Source organism: Jatropha curcas, chromosome 2 (assembly GCF_041381405.1).
Source record: "Jatropha curcas cultivar XTBG-Jc1 chromosome 2, XTBG_Jcur_1.0, whole genome shotgun sequence".
NCBI classification, from domain to species: Eukaryota; Viridiplantae; Streptophyta; class Magnoliopsida; order Malpighiales; family Euphorbiaceae; genus Jatropha; species Jatropha curcas.
In genome coordinates this window covers 1861822-1878942 of record NC_143152.1, presented here as the reverse complement: position 1 = coordinate 1878942, position 17121 = coordinate 1861822, and the positions used below count along the sequence as shown (strand labels likewise).

Below are 17121 nucleotides of genomic sequence, written 5' to 3'. Positions count from 1 at the left end.
AGTTAAGTACTATGGGGTATGTTATGGTGTAAGTAGTTAGGTATTCAATCTCTCATTCCTAATAGCTTTAAATAAATGTTCTCAGAACAAATATATCAAAGACACTGAAACGTTAATCATTAATTTAAGGAAGAATTACAATTCAATCTCTCTAATTTACTAAGATTTATATTTTCAAAAACTAATTTAATAGTCCCTCTAATTTACTAACTAAGATTAACTTCATGCAACTATTAAAGTCCTTTCTGTTAATTTTTCTATAGTACAATTTAATGAAATATCGATTTTACCCTCCAAAGAGCTGCAAATTTTATTTTAACAGCCATCACCATGCATATCAACCTCATTCTTGCTGCTATGATCAACATTGTTGTTACCAATTGGCTAATCTACTTCAAAAACACTTTTATCTTTCAATAGCCAGAGAAAGATTTTCATAAGAAATTAAAGTTTTTATAACAATAATTATCAGCAGCAGAAAGGCAATTTATGACATGCCTGTAATGTAGCTGTTGCAAACTTATTAATTGCACACCAAAGTCACTTAAATAAACTAAATAAATAAATAAATACACATTTTCCATACTTTGTTCTGCAATTAATATACATATAGGAGGGCCATACATTATTAAAACGAAGAAAGAAAAACTCTTGCTGTTTATAATTAATATATATATACGTATACAATCTCATTGATTTTTCGTTTCAGCTTGACCTATTCTGTTCTTGCTTTTTCTTTAATTTATTTGATAAACTCCCCAAAACAAAAAAGAGATGGTTCGATCTCCTCGCAGGGAAAAGGGAGGACTGAAGAAAGGAGCTTGGACTCCTGAAGAAGACCAGAAGCTCTTGGCTTGGATAGAACAAAACGGCCATGGAAGTTGGCAAACTTTGCCTGTCAAAGCTGGTGACTTGATTAAAAAAATAATAAAATAAGATTATTCTACTGATAAAAAAAAAGATTGACATGTTTTTCATGTATGTTTGATATATATAGGACTCCAAAGATGTGGGAAGAGTTGTAGACTTAGGTGGACAAACTATTTGAGACCTGACATCAAGAGAGGAAAGTTCAGCTTGCAGGAAGAACAAACCATTATTCAACTCCATGCTCTTCTTGGAAACAAGTGAGATCATTTCTTTTCCACTTTTAAGTCTCTATGCTCTTCTTTTTGTATAAACTAATAATTTAAGAGCAGTTTGTTCTGGTTTTCTTTTTTTATTTATAACTGTTTATATTTGTTTTTTCAGCTTTTTTACAAATCACTTTTTATATAGAAAATAAAATTTTATTTATGTTTTCAAATTAAGTCTCTTTATTATTATTATTATTATTATCCATATCCTTATTCTATTTTTTTTCTCTATTATTCATATTAAAACTAAAACTCCACTTATTTTACTTGCTCCATTTTTTTTTAAAATTCCATGAGAAAGTGTTAATAAACATTTATTCTCCACTAAAATTTGTAGGAACCAAATAATTAGTTTATAAAAAATAAAAATGAAAAAAACTAATAAACTGTTTCTGGTTTTTTACCGACCAAAAGAAAACGAAAAACTTACAATAATAATAAACAAGCTCTTTAATCAAATGCATTTCTCTTTTATATTACTCATAATACAGGAGAATCTAATACTATATTTTCTTAAGGTTTAATTTAGAATTGCAATGAAATGAAATATACTATTATTATAAATACTTTTAGTCTCGCGGCTTTTTAAGTAGCTGTTAGTGTTTTATCAAAATGGTACACGCTATTTTTTTTATAGTGTTCGGTAACATAACATTTAAACTAAAATATAGAGGTTAAAGTAGCGCTTTATAAAAGTTAACTCATGAACATTTAACTTTTAGCGTGTTTTTGAAAAGTTACTTAAACAACTAACATCTAAACATTGATAAAACAACAAACAACTATGGAAATAACTAATTTACAGACAAACTTTTAATTACATTGCATCACAATTTTTATAAGTTGAAAATAAAAAAAGAACTGAGAGTATATTATAAATTATCAATTGGCTTAAAATATTTATTATAAGGTTATTTATATATGAATATATATATTTTTTTTGCACCACTTGCTTAAGCAAATAGGTGCTCGAATTAGGGGTAGATAGTACCTGGCTCACAGCCTCCAAAAAATTTACCTTCCCTCCATTAGGAGTATCAACTCCAAGTTTCAAACCTCTTGCCTATTTTATATAAGATTTTATGTTCTAATTAGGCTAAAATTAGTTTCAAACCAAATTGTAAATTTAAAATAATGAAGTTTTTTCTTTTTTTTTTTTTAATTTTCTTTCAATCCAAACATAAAGTAGAAAATAAAAAGAAAAAATAAACAATATAATCATTTATTATTTTCTTGTCTTATTGTGCTTTCTCTCTTTTTTTCCTTTCATTTTTCTTCCAGACAAAGTGTCAGGTCCTAACAACGTACGAAGTCCGTCTTTTTTAGCTGATAGTAACTAATCATTATAAGGTGCATATAAGAGAAATAGACGGTGATGATGGATTGGAAATTGAAAAAGAAGCACCCTAAGATGTCCCACTGACCAGACTATAACATTCATTACTAGACAGTAATTACTACCATCCATCAATGATCATTATCATTCTTATTCAAGCTAAAATAGGAGCCATCTCTTTCACTCTTATACTGTTTTTCAAGTTTGAGATACTATCCCGAATTATTTGTCGTCTTATCATTCATGTCAATGCAAATCATTTTTTTTCTTTTAAAAAAATATACTATCCCGAAACTAGAACGAATTATTTGGAATCATCATGTTACTTTTTTTTTTTTATTATTATTTTTTTTTTATAATGAGAGGAGGTATAATCTTTTATTTGAGTAGTTGAGCATAAAAATTTTTTATTCTCCCACCAAAATCAGATCAAACTTGTTGGTAGAACTATTATGTTATTTTATTAAATATAACGTGTCTATACGATACATGTATAGAAATACCAAATTTTATTATCAGATTCTTTTCGCTAATTGAACTCAGGTGGTCAGCTATAGCGAATCACTTGCCTAAAAGAACCGACAATGAAATAAAGAACTACTGGAACACACATCTCAAGAAAAGACTAGACAAAATGGGTATAGATCCAGTAACCCACAAGCCGAAAACCGACACCTTCGGCTCCACCACCGGCACCGGCAACTCCAAGAACGCTGCCAATCTAAGCCACATGGCTCAATGGGAGAGTGCTCGTTTAGAAGCTGAAGCCAGATTAGTCCGTGAGGCCAAGCTCCCATCAAATCCTCTCCATAACCAATTTTCTTTCCTCAACAAACCAACCACCAGTGACGCCGCTGCAGCTCCACCAGTTAGACCAAAATGCCTTGACGTGCTTAAAGCATGGCAAGGTATGCTTTCCGGCATGTTTTTTCTCTCTGGTGCCGGCAACAGCCTCGAGTCCCCAACTTCAACGTTAAATTTTCCAGAAAATGCATTATCTAGTGGGTTTAAACAGGAGAATACATTAATCATTCCTCAGCTTCAATTCACGTCTAGCAATAATAATACTGCAAGTAAAGGGGAAACGATTAATGAAGAAAATGAATGGAAATGCATGGAGCAAGCGAAAGAAACATTAATGGGTACCTCAGTGACAGTGCATGGAACTGGTACGTATGACAGTACTACTGATAACAACAATACATGGGTTATGGATACATTTATGGAAGCAAATTTAAATGTTAATGGGATTAATATTGTGGACGGACTTTCTGATATTATGGTTTATAACACCTCTGTTGATCATCACAATTCATCATCAATGGCCGAAGGAAATGCTACAAGTGAAGGGAGTATTATTTATCTTGATCAAGATCAGAGGTATTATTGGAATAGCTTACTTGATTTGGTGGATGCTCCGGGGGCTGCCTCCGGTTCACAGGTGTTTTGAATAAGGATGAAGCTAATATGAAGGGCCAAAGAATAAAATTTTAAATCAATGTAGGAGTTTATTGCAAAATGCAGTACTATTATTATATGTTATTTTGCATGTAATAATGTATTAGGTGTGGCATTATATCACCTTTTGAATAAAGTGATTGTTTAGATATATATCAATTTGACCCTCTAATTTTCAGAAAAAACTTCATGCATCCTAATTTTGCTAGAAACCTAATATTATATCTTTAAAGTTATGAATTTTGGTGTACCATTCTCCGCGTTAGCAATACCATTTTTTTTGTGTTTTTGGTATTTATATACAAAATATTCAATGATGTGTAGTTATGTAATTTTTGGAATGATAATTTTTATTTTTTACAACTATCTAATAAATGCTTAATCGATCTAATTTTATAAGTTCGAATATTTAATAGAATAATTTTGCAAGTTGAAGTATTTAACATCTTCGAGTTAAATAAATAGTTTTTTAGAGCTGTGATTCCATATGATCATAAATTGATCACTTCCTCACATATATTTGTTGTAACAAATAAGATAATATAATAGTACTTTTTTTTCCCCAAGTAACTCTTTGCAACTGAAATTATATAGCAATGGGAATATCTCTTACTGCCTCTTCCAGTTGACATTTACTGAAAAGGGCATGAGAAAACACATAGACTTGTTCAGTGCATATGAGCATGTCGTGTCTGAGGATTCAGTTATGGACCATTGAAGCATAATCAACAAGGTAGTAAATTTCTATTTTCTTATGCATCCCCTTATTTATAAATTCTAACTTTTAACGTTCATTTCTTGTTCACGTTAACAGGGTAAAAAGTTTGCAAAACCAGTACTTAAATCGTGCATTGAGGAGTTTGAAGAGAAGCTTCATAAGTTCCTTATGGAAAAGAAGGAGCAGGCAGTGACTGCAAGAAACGTTGAAATTCATAGACAGAAAGTTGAAAACGTAGAACGTGTTGTCAAAGCTAGAAATGAGGGATTTCTCAGTCATTGATCCGTCCATGGAAGGGACTTCTCAGTCTTCGAATGAGGTAACAGAGGCAGATGGGACTGAGTTCAGTCACCAAAAGTGTTCCAAACAAAAATAAATGAATGAATAAATGATTTCACTTTTTTTTTTGGTAAGTAAAAAATTTATATAGAAAAAAAACTCTAACGGCCAAATGGAAACAAATCAAGAGGTTAGTTGGCAGATGGTCAGGGGCCAGCTACCTACTGCAGAAACATCACCAGGCATTGTTGACAGAATGCCCAACTGTAACTACCCTTCCAACAATTTGGCAACTGTATTTATAAATTTTAAATTTCCAATTGTTAAGGATGCAGCTAACCATCGGACAACAACTAGCCAAATCATAACTGCTATTACCACAGGCACATGACAACTCCTTCTCATATTGTAATCATCCAAATTATTGCTAGATTTTTATTCCCACTATTTAATGAAGGGTTATTATGGAATTATCAATTAGACTAATGAACATGAAACAAACTTTATTTTATTAAAATCGGGAGATATAATCCTTATGCGGAGCGTATAATATAAAGGTATTTGTCTCTCCTAATAAGTACACTTATCGGAATTCGAATTCGTATTATCAAGATTAAAATAATTTATCATCCAATTAATATATTATTAGTTAAAAAGATTGAATAGTTTGAAATTCAATTTTTTTTTTCTTTTTACAAAATAAATCAAATGAACTTTAACTTTGGCTGATGGTACTCTTTACTTGAATTACCTATTGGCTTCTGAGCAAGACAACAGAATAGGGTGTTTTTTGGGCATTTCATCTGCTTGACATACCGAAAATCTTTTGAGTCTCAATCAATTTAACACTCTAATAAAGTAGCTATATATTTGTTGTGGTGTTGTCCACTCAAGTGGGACCCACACAATTGAAAAGAAAAAAAAACAAAAAAAGAGGAAAACGTCAAAAAGTTGCCAGCCAACTATTTAAAAGTTGGCAACCAACCATGACATAAATGAAGAATCGTGTGTAACTCACACACGGCTCTCACATTACCTCTCCTATAAATAGGAGAGGATTTACTTCATTTGAGACACACAACAGAAACGAGAGAAAACAAAATGTAAAGAGAGATATCTAGTTTTAGAAAGATTTTCCTAAAATGAGGGGAGAGAAAAATAGTGAGGAAATTATTATGGGGTGTTTTTGGGAAACACTTTGTGTGTCACTATTTTTATATTACTCTCTTTGTGTACCTACTATTTTTCATAGTGGAAGAATGATTCGGAATTTGTCAGTGACGTAGCCCTAAACAGTTGAGGGTGAACCACGTAAATTTCTGTGCGTCACAATTTTACTTTTCCGCTGCCGTAATTATTTTCTCTTAATTCTTTAAAAGGGCCTAACAAGTGACATCAGAGCTAATGTCCAACAACTGGTATCAGAGCTGATGCCTAACAATATTATATAGCACGTACCACTTACTCTACTTACCCTCCCTCCAGGAGACTGTCACGCACGCACTCTCTCTCTCTCTCTAGAGAATGCAGGGAGGACATATGGCAGTTGAAGAGCCTGATCTAAGGTTCTCCTCAGTTCTAACTTCTTCAAAACCTATAAGATCTTTCTCTCCATCAAATGTGTATGCGCCACAGCGCACATTTAATTCTGGCCGATTAATTTAAGCTCTGAACCTTAATAAAAAACAAAGCACATCTAATTCTGGCTGAATAATGAACTTAAAAAAAAAAAAAAAAAAAAAAAAAAGCACGTTTAATTCTGGCTGAATAATTTAAACTCTGAATTTTAATAAAAAAAATATCGGGGCTCTCCGAACTTTACTCTATTTTGACTGATTCAAATATGGTAAGTACTGTGGCCTTTCCCATGTGGTACAAAAAGTTTCCAGCATTGATTTAATTGTTTATGTTAGGTTATGTTATGTTGTGTGTTTTTAGCTCTCCTAGATGTGCGGGCAACTTCAGGTGCTTCAAGTGAAGAATCAGGGTTGAAAATTGCCCTTGATCATGGAAAATCTGTCGGATTGCTTAAGCGTAATGCCCAAATTGTTGTTTCCCAAAAAATTGGGGAATCATCAGTAGTGAAGATAGTGAAGTTTTATGCCTAGGCTTAGCTTGTTTTATGTCAACCCATTTGTCTCTGCCTAACGTTCTGCAACTTACTGTAATGGGGACTCTGCAATTCGAGTCTTGAACCCTCCATTGAGATGATTATGTTAGGTATTATCAGCAGGCATAGAAATTTGGAGGAAGTTTTTATGCCTTTTTCTACTAATGATTTGTCACTTAAAAATTACTCAAATTTAACTGTTTCTCATTTTGATCACTCAAAATAGTTCCAATCAGTGGAATTGGAGAAAATGATAACATGAAACCTGTAATAATTAAAAAGAAAAAAAAAATTGAAAAAAAGGAAGAGCAGAAAGAACTTGTTTTTTATAAGTTGCGAGTGGTGTACAGGGATAATGAAGATTGGAGTAACATCACAATCCATAGTATAAACAAATACATTCTGATTAAGATATTAGCCATTGCCTAATACAGTAATAACACAGTATATAAGCCAATGGTTTTGCTGCATTGGCGGTAACTGATCCGATTTAAAAAACCAATCAAAAAACCATTTAATAAACCATTTGGTCCTGTTACCTTGCCGGTGCAAAAATATTGTTCAGCTTCCATCCTTGCCACCATATAATCCCTCAAAAAGGTGAATATTGTTGCCTGAATATGAAAGGCATGCAAGAAGACGCATTTTGCTATCTCCAGTTCATATTTCTTCCTCATCGAAAGGATCTCTTTCTGGATAGTCACCAACCTGGAAAATAACCATCATCTTAGATCCATAGAGAAAACATTATAATGTAAGAAATCTTCACGTGTTCTACATTCAAACCCCTTAATTTAAATGACATGGAAAATCATTTACATTTTCTGCATTCATTTCAAGAATATGCTTATAGAAGGCAGAAGCATAGCTACCTTAGGAATATCAACATCCAAAAGCACGTAGAATGAGGGCATAATTTCTGTCTCTTAAATTTGAAGGTTAAGGTTGATGTTTTATTTCATCAGTATTAACTGATACATAATCTAAATTTCCTGTGTACATACATGTTTAATGCCCCTAACTGTAGCAGAGTAATTTATGATGAGAGTATTATTACACGCTTAAGCATACAGGAGCGTCCTATGCCCCACTTTGTTGCAACCTTCAGCAGTTCAACCTAATGGTCTACATTTCTAACGCTGGAATTTGGATTTTGAAATGCATAAAATATTATTCCATGTGAATCACTATAGCAGATCGTAAAGTGGTCTAAATTTTTGTTCATTATTAACTCATAAGTGCCGACACTCAAGCAGTATGAGAACAGTTCTACAAACCTTTACTTTGTCAGGCCTAACCATGGCACCATGAAGTGGAGGACAATCAAAGTAGCGCACTCCTTTCACCCTAAAACAAGACCAGGAAACAAATAAAGAAAACACAAAACAGAATGATCTATGCAATTAAATGACGGAAAAAAAAAAAAAAAAAAAAAACCTGTTCAAGTTGTTACATTGTTAAACCTAAAATTAAATACTCATTACATGTTGCAAATTAAAGTTTAAATGTTATCAATTTTCTTGAAACTTTGCCAAACAGATACTTATCATATTAATCTGCATATCTGAAATCAGATTTTTATCAAATAGATAATTTACTAAGTTAAGGCTTAAAAACTGTCAGCCTGAAAACCCTAAAAATTGTTTCAGTAATAAGTACATATATGATCAACAAACAACATTGATATCATAAAAGGCCTTATTGCAGACATTAAAAGATAGACCTATGGAAAAATTGAAAATTTTAGAATAATGAGAGAGGTTAATGTACACACATGCCATCATGTTTCCCCAATGGCTCATCATATTGAACTCCAACCCAAAAGCCAGGTGCAAGAGATTCAGCTCGACCGACAAATTTGACAACCCCTCTTTTCTCCCCAGGTTCAACTTCACATCTGTATCCCACCTATTTATTCAAGAATCAGGAAAACAGAAAGGTAAAAACAAAGGTGTGGCAAATTTAAGTGCACAAGAGGAAAACCTAACAGATATTTGATATAAGAAAGAAAAGAAATGAATGTAAGAGAAAATTGATATTCATTCTTTGCATTTTAAGAGAAAAACTTGAAAACTTATCCATAGATATCTGCAGTGTCAGAAATTTGCCACCACACCCATTCCTCACCCCATTGTGGCCTAAACCATGATGCTACCAACAATATGGTACAGATATAGAGACAAATGATATCATGGCAATTTACAAATGCTAATGCTCCAAAATCCAAAGAACACAATCTGAAAGATTCTGGAACCACAACTTTGACATAATTTCTACAAGACTTTCAACAATGATGCCATTAGTGATGCAGCTGATAGAGTAAAAACTGTAAATGACTTGAATAAATTTACAAATTTCCGCACATGTAGAGAAGCTTTTACAATATCTTGTAACACATCAATTTATATTAACTACAAAATGAGTACGATGCTTGAATCTGCTGCAAACAAAACATTGAGAATGTAGTTTCAACTATATGGACAAGAAATAATGCAATAGATGAGAGGAGATGGCTTAACTTAACAATAAATTACTGAATCATTTTTTGAGGTTGTTTTCAAGATCTGCATGGCATGAATCATGTAATTGAAATGCAGATCTCTTTGAATGTTAAGAACCTCAAGTTAGGATGTATTGTTATTGATCAGTATACATATGGCTTCCATGCTTAAACAGTTCCCAGAACTATAAAGAACTAAGAAAATAAATAAAAAGAGAATTGCAAACCTTGATATTTGCAGACAGGTCTTCCATGTATCTGTCAGTTACCTAAAATGAAAGATGAGTAAACTAAAAATGAGTACAGCTGAGGGATTGTGCCCCCCGTTAAGGCATTCCTACTTACTTCGTTATTGAATGAAACAGAACAGAATAAAAAAGTTGTTCACCCCCTCAAAGCAAGGAAAACCTGAAGTACAGGAATGCCTACCTTAGGCTCAAAGGCTGATGGATTTTGAGAGACTATTTTTTCTTTGAATTTTCTGAAAGTGCCTGTAAAACACAGAATTAATAAACCTCTTGGCAAGTTAAACCTAGAATGTGGTTCCAATAATTATTCAGAACTTTCTTATACTCATAAGAACAAATGAAGCATCTCATAATAAAAGTTAGTGTAAATTCTTGAATATTGAAATCATGAGATGAACATGGTGAAAAAGATACAAGCATACAGTTAAGCTAAAAGTGCCAACTGCCAAGCATAAAAGAAACACAGTGATCAAACTCAATCCAAGTATAAAAAACCACCGAAGCCATAAGATTACTATGAAGCACCAATACTTCACACTTGTATATTTATATCTGTGTCAGACACTTCTTCAACACGTTTTCTACATGACATTGACACACTTCCATGGCTTGTCTCATATGTTCTTATTATTATTTATTTATTTCCATCGTTCCACTTTAATAGCAACATCTGATCTTTTCACAAGGAGTAAGAAAATGATTGGAACACATTAATTTTCTACAATTATATGGTAAAATGTCTAAATTGTCCTTCTTAAAATTAAAAGCTTCCCATTAAATTTTGCTACAAAACACCTTATAAATATGGATAAAATTGGGAAAAAAAATTAATATACTCTCAAAATCCTAAATGAGCACTTAAAAGTGGAACAAGGTAAAATGTCCATTTGTTGTTATTAACGTGGAACGGAGGAAGTATTTATTTTTGAAAGAATAGCTGTGTCAGCGTGTTCATATTATATCAGTGTTGTGTCTTTCCGTGCTTCATAGATTAGTAGCAAGCTACTTAAAACCAGTCAAGGTACTATGCTGCACTTAAACTCAAATTTTTGTAATCGCACAAATAGACTTTGCCCCTCAAAATACAGTATGATTAAAATCTCACCACCAAGTTTCTGTTGAAACAAACAACAGTAGAGAATTTACAGATTAAATCTTATGAGATTGATAGAGAATTCTAGCACATCTTTCATTGAAGAATACTGCAGAATTTATACAAGAATGGAAATAACAAACTTCCTATTTAGAAGCCACTCATAAGGTGGATAAAAACTGAATAAAAAATCTGCAACTAAGAGCTAAAAAACAGCCACTAACTTAAGTCACTAACTCCACCATTTGATGCTGTAAAAAAAAAGAAATAACAGAAAAATATTAACAGTATGCTGGAACTGAAATGCCAGAAATCTAACACTCCTCCTTGGCATTTCGGTGACAAACACCAATTCTTTGTCTCAAGTCTTCAAATCTCTCCTTAGGAATGGCCTTGGTAAAAATGTCTGCAAGCTGATTTTCAGATGAGCAATGTACAAGTAGCACTTCGTTAGATTGTTGAACTTCTCTGATAAAATGAAACTTAATTTTGATATGCTTCGTTCGACCATGAAACACTGGGTTTTTGGAGATTGAAACTGCCGAAATATTATCACACATGATCTTTGTAGCTTCTGTCTGCTCACACTGCAAATCTTTTAGCATCTTCCTTAGCCAAATAGCCTGGTTTACAGCAGAGGCAGCAGCAATGTACTCTGCTTCTGCTGTTGATTGAGCTGTAGTTTCTTGTTTTTTTGAGCTCCAACTGAAAAAACTTGTGCCCAATGAAAATAAGTATCCAGAAGTGCTTCTTGAGTCTTCAATACAGCCACCCCAATCGCTGTCACAGTAACCAACCAACTTCAAACTCTCCCCTGCAACTGCTGCAAAGAACATCCCAAATGTGCTGGTTCCTTTTATATACCTTAACACCCTTTTGGCAGCTGTAAAGTGGGTTTCCCTAGGTGAATGCATGAACCTAGAGAGCAAACTTACAGCAAATAGAATGTCAGGTCTGCTAGCTGTAAGGTACAGAAGACTACCAATTAAACTTCTATAGAGGCTTGCATCTACTTTTTCAGCATTTTCATCCTTGCCTAGCTTTAAACCAGTAGAAATTGGAGTGCTTACAGGTTTGCAATCTTGCATTTTAAACCTGTATAAAATATCAGAAATGTATTTCTGCTGACTTATAAAAAAACCATCATTAGTTTGCAGCACCTCCATCCCAAGAAAGTATTTCATGATTCCAAGATCAGTCATCTCAAAGACTTTCTCCATTTCATTCTTGAACTTTTGAATGAGTTCAAGTTTGCTACCTGTCACAAGCATGTCATCAACATAAATTGAAACAACTAAACACTCATCATCTGTATTTCTTACATACAAGGTAGCTTCACTTTGACTTCTGCTAAAGCCAAGTTGCATGAGATGATTGTCCATCCTTTCATACCAAGCTCTCGGAGCTTGTTTTAAGCCATACAAAGCTTTCTTTAGAAGATAAACTTGATCCTCTTTACCAGGAATTAAAAAACCATCAGGTTGCTCTACAAAAAACTCTTCATTGAGAAACCCATTCAGAAATGCTGATTTGACATCAAGTTGGTGAATTTGCCATGAATTGTGAGCAGCAAAAGCAAGAAGGAGTTTGATTGTATCATACCTTGCTACTGGAGCAAAAGTTTCTTGGTAATCCACACCATATTGTTGTGCATATCCCTTCACCACCAATCTGGCTTTATGCTTACAAACTGAACCATCAGAATTAAATTTGGTCTTAAAGACCCACTTTACACCAATCACCTTGTGATTTGCTGGCCTATCAACTAGTTGCCATGTCTCATTCTTGTTGATCATTTCTAATTCAGCTTGCATAGCTCTCCTCCATGCTTGAAATTCTTGTGCTTCAGCGTAGCTTGTTGGTTCATTGACAACCAAGCTACACCTTTCATAAATGTCCTCTAAGGACTTTGTACCTCTCACCGGCAAGTCATCCACCAAATCATCTGCTACAAGTTGAGGTTGCTCTTTTGGAAAGAGATTAGCATGAGTATCCTTTTGATTCTCCCAACACCAAACAGCAGCCTCATCAAACTTTACATCTCTGCTCAAAATTATTTTTTCAGTTTTCAAGCAGAAAATTCTGTACCCTTTACACGATGAACCATAGCCCATGAAAATGCCTTTTTCAGCCCTGTTGTCTAGCTTGCTTCTTTTTGATTCAGATACTTGATAATAACATATACACCCAAAGATTCTGATATGGTGTACAGTTGGCTTGTGGTCATACCAAGCTTCATAAGGAGTCTTGTCTTGCAAAGCTTTTGTGGGAAGTCTATTTAATAAATAGACAGAAGTATTGACTGCCTCTGCCCAGAATTGGTTTGGCATTTGTTTCTCAATTAAAAGACACCTGGCCATCTCCATTATTGTCCTATTCTTCCTTTCAGACACCCCATTTTGTTGCGGAGTGTAAGGTACAGTCATTTGATGTTCAATGCCTGTACTTTTACAAAATTCAGCAAACTGGCGAGAAGTATATTCTCCTCCATTGTCAGATCTTAAAGCTTTAATTTTAAGATTACATTGATTCTCTACTAAAGCTTTAAATTGTTTAAACATATCAAAGACTTCACTTTTGAGTTTAATGAAATAAACCCAACACATCCTGGTGCAGTCATCAATAAATAGGAGAAAATAATTGTTACCACTCAAGGACTTGGTTGTCATCGGACCACACACATCAGTGTGGACGAGTTGAAGTTTCTGATTTGCTCTCCATGCCTGATTTGTTTGAAATGGTAGCTTCGATTGCTTCCCTTGCTGACAGATCTCACAAACTTGAGTATCATAGGAAATTTCAGGCATATCTTCCACCAGACCCTTCTTGTTCATTTCAGCAATTGTTCTTTGATTGAAATGTCCAAGCCTTTTATGCCACAAGTTTGTAATTGAATGCGAAGCACTTGTGTAAGCTTGCTCAGCTGCTTTCTCCCAATTTACCACAAAACTTCTATTTTTCATGCTCACAGTAAATAATTCAACTCCAGAAGGATCAAAAATAGTGCATTTGTGATCCTTAAAAAGAAGTGAATAATTTTTTTCAAGCATTTGCCCAACACTTAACAAATTTTGGCTAATTTCAGGTATGTACAAAACATCAGGAATGGTTTTGATACCTGATTTTGTTAAGACAGCCACTAATCCTCTTCCTTTGACTTCTAGGAATTCTCCATTTCCCACCTTTACTTTGGATTTGTAGGTATCATCAAGAGTCCTGAACATCTCTGCATCATTGCACAAGTGATGAGTGCAGCCGCTGTCGATAAGCCATGCATCAGAGAAGTCATTCATTGAGAACCAAGTAACTGCAAAAAGTTGCTCCTCCTGTGCATTATTTTCGTCTGCCATTTGAGCTTGAGAAGGTTTTGAGCCTCTGTTTTTGGATTTGCAGACTTTGGATACATGCCCAACCTGCTTACAACTGCCACATACAGCATCAGGCCTCCACCAGCAATATTTCTCAAGATGTGTTGTTTTTTTGCAATGTTTGCAAGAAGGAAACGATTTCTTTGAACTTTCACTGCTATTTCCAGCATCGTGCTTGCCCTTATTTTTCTGGTTGGGATGATGTTTCCCCTTACTAGAGTTTTGCTTTTGCATAGAGAAAGCTCCTTCGGTGAATCTCTCCTGCCTCATATTCCTTCTTTGCTCTTGCGCTTGAAGGGCACTCATTAGTTCACCTAATGAAATCATACATAGGTCCTTGGACTCTTCAAGAGAAGAAATCTTGGATTCAAACCTCTCTGGAAGAGTCACAAGAACTTTCTCCACAATTCTTGTATCTGAGAAATCTTCACCAAGCAATCTTATGTTATTAACAATCAAAGAAATTCGATCGGCATACTTACTGATTGTTTCATCCTCCAACATGTTCAACGACTCAAATTCCCTTTTCAAGTTCAAAACTTGCATTTGACGTGTTCTATCACTGCCTTGGTATTCTTCCTTCAACCTGTCCCAAGCCTCCTTTGCAGTTTTGCAAGCCATAATTCGGTAGAACACAGAATCTGCTACTGAATTTTGAATAACTGACTTGGCTCTAGATTTCTTTGCTTTTTCTTCACTGTTGGATTTGATTTGTGCTAAGGTGGGGTTTGTTGGTAGAGCAGGAATTGGTTTATCCTCTGTTACAGATTCCCAGAGATCAAAGGCTTCCAAAAAAGCTTGCATCTTCACTGACCAAATGTGATAATTTTGACCAGTTAAGATGATAGGCGGGTTTAAAGATTGGCTGCTGGATGCCATTTGGAGTTTTGGATTAAAAAAACTTTGGTTGTAGTTTGGTCCCGTAAGATAAACTGCTCTGATACCACTGTTGAAACAAACAACAGTAGAGAATTTACAGATTAAATCTTATGAGATTGATAGAGAATTCTAGCACATCTTTCATTGAAGAATACTGCAGAATTTATACAAGAATGGAAATAACAAACTTCCTATTTAGAAGCCACTCATAAGGTGGATAAAAACTGAATAAAAAATCTGCAACTAAGAGCTAAAAAACAGCCACTAACTTAAGTCACTAACTCCACCATTTGATGCTGTAAAAAAAAAGAAATAACAGAAAAATATTAACAGTATGCTGGAACTGAAATGCCAGAAATCTAACAGTTTCTCATAGGCCTCTTCTGAAATAGTGTATTTCTCCACCAATGAAGTGTCTTCTAACCACCCTCCCGAGGTTATCGATGAAGGATCAAGATCTATCACATGTAGCCGATACCTTTTATCCCCAAAAACAAAAAAATCAATTCAATAAACCAAGAAAATGCATGTATACCTAAATTAAGATTAGAACCATGAACAGTTATAAACCATTGAAAAAAAAAAAAAGAAACAATAAATAAAAAAATAATATGAGAGAGATGAACCCATCAAGAGGAGAATAAAAACCAAGGGGCCTGAAATCATAGGTTAAATCAGAAATTTTGGAGTTAGTGTCATCATAGAGCTCCAAAGACATTGAATTAACTGCTGTACCACATTTCTTCCACAGCTTCTCTTTCACAGATTCCACAGTAGACTAAAGTTTTGACAGAAAAGAAATTAAATTGACAGCAAAAAGAAAAAAAATAAAATAAAACACTCATAAAGTAGCAATATTGGAAAAACCTGAAGGGAGAATCGAACACTGGCACAGAGGGTCTTGAGGTTAGAGTGAGTAACACGCAAAAGAACTGAGTCATCACCCTCTATCTGTAGTTTTGCCATTTCTTCTTTTCAAAACTTTCTTTCTCCTTTAATTGTGTATTTAATTCTCAAGTTTTCTCATGGCCTACAAATCAAAATTCTCAAATTAGATCAAAATTTGATCGCCATTTTATATCATTGCACCTTGAAGCAATGTTTTTAGCAATAAATGAACTGAATTTGACAAAATGGCTTGATATTAATCTAGAGTTGATGGTCTGCTAGTGATCCGAAAACATAAAACCAATGCCATGAGATCAAAAAGAACATTCTCCATATATAATTACACAGACTCGGAGATAAATAGATTACCTTAGCATTGCCGCCGAGAAAGGAGTTTTACGGCCGGTGCTTTAACTTCAATAAGACGCTCCAGCAACTGAAGACTGAGAGCGAGAAAGCAAACAAAGGACTAGAATATAATCCAGTAAAAATAGAAACTTGTCTCTTCTTAGGAAAACTTTGACCCACTAAGATATACGGGCTGGGCTTTGCTGCGACGAGGATGCCATTTTTAATCAGCCGACATCAACACCTGCAACTGAGTATTGCCTAATATTTGTTTTTTCAAATATAATTTAAAATTTTATTCTCAGAGTAAATAATTTAAAATTTAAAAACTTAAAAGTATTACTATCCTGATCCTCCTATTTTGACTAAGTGAGCTACAGTGATGTTTTGAGCCCACTTTAAATTGTTTTTCAAAACTCTAATTTTAATTTAGTTTTTTTTGCATACAATTGCACTGAGTCCATAAGTTTCTGTGTCTTATGTTATTTTTTTGAGCGCATTTACATCTTAATTAAATTTTTAAAAGTGCAATTGAAGCATGTTAATACGACTGTTCAAAAAAATTTGTAGTGAAATTTATGATTAAACCAAAAAAAAAAAAAATACATGTTTTCCTACAAAAAAAGAGTACATGTACTTGACTTTTTGAATTAAGATTAGAAACAATAGAAAATAACAAAACATAGGAAAATAAAATATATGTGGAGAAGAGATAGAACTTTTTTTTTTTTTTTTTTTGGTGAAAGAGGAGAGCATAGCT

At 33.8% G+C, this 17121-nt stretch overlaps 2 protein-coding genes and 1 non-coding gene across 3 annotated transcripts; 1 reads left to right on the top strand and 2 right to left on the bottom strand.

The window, feature by feature from the left end:
• The first annotated feature begins 693 nt into the window (after window positions 1-693).
• On the top strand, window positions 694-4081 carry LOC105634430 (transcription factor MYB16). The gene is made up of 3 exons (XR_016319661.1): window positions 694-907; window positions 998-1127; window positions 3016-4081. It is a non-coding gene; the product is annotated as a transcription factor MYB16 (transcript).
• Window positions 4082-7329: 3248 nt separating this feature from the next.
• On the bottom strand, window positions 7330-10808 carry LOC105634431 (tubulin-folding cofactor B). Its single transcript, XM_089718140.1, has 6 exons — window positions 10208-10808; window positions 9967-10028; window positions 9765-9806; window positions 8812-8945; window positions 8315-8384; window positions 7330-7745 (listed from the first exon to the last, which is right to left on the bottom strand). Exons 3-6 carry the CDS (start codon window positions 9789-9791, stop codon window positions 7698-7700), a joined length of 279 nt encoding a protein of 92 aa, XP_089574266.1. The 5' UTR covers window positions 9792-9806; window positions 9967-10028; window positions 10208-10808; the 3' UTR covers window positions 7330-7697.
• A 4594-nt stretch (window positions 10809-15402) lies between these two features.
• Window positions 15403-16091, bottom strand: LOC149498027 (tubulin-folding cofactor B-like). The gene is made up of 4 exons (XM_089718073.1): window positions 15993-16091; window positions 15752-15903; window positions 15490-15603; window positions 15403-15421 (listed from the first exon to the last, which is right to left on the bottom strand). The coding sequence occupies exons 1-4, from the start codon at window positions 16089-16091 to the stop codon at window positions 15403-15405; spliced, it is 384 nt and encodes a 127-aa protein (XP_089574199.1).
• Window positions 16092-17121: the final 1030 nt, after the last annotated feature.

Coding starts and splice junctions, on each gene's coding strand:
- LOC105634431 (XM_089718140.1), bottom strand. CDS start 9,791: ATGGAAGACCTGTCTGCAAATATCAAG. Junction 8,385..8,811: donor TTGGGGAAACATGATGGCAT/GTGTGTACATTA, acceptor GTCTTGTTTTAG/GGTGAAAGGAGTGCGCTACT. Junction 7,746..8,314: donor TTAGGCCTGACAAAGTAAAG/GTTTGTAGAACT, acceptor GTTATTTTCCAG/GTTGGTGACTATCCAGAAAG.
- LOC149498027 (XM_089718073.1), bottom strand. CDS start 16,091: ATGGCAAAACTACAGATAGAGGGTGATGACTCAGTTCTTTTGCGTGTT. Junction 15,904..15,992: donor GTGTTCGATTCTCCCTTCAG/GTTTTTCCAATA, acceptor TCAAAACTTTAG/TCTACTGTGGAATCTGTGAA. Junction 15,604..15,751: donor TTTTATTCTCCTCTTGATGG/GTTCATCTCTCT, acceptor TGGGGATAAAAG/GTATCGGCTACATGTGATAG.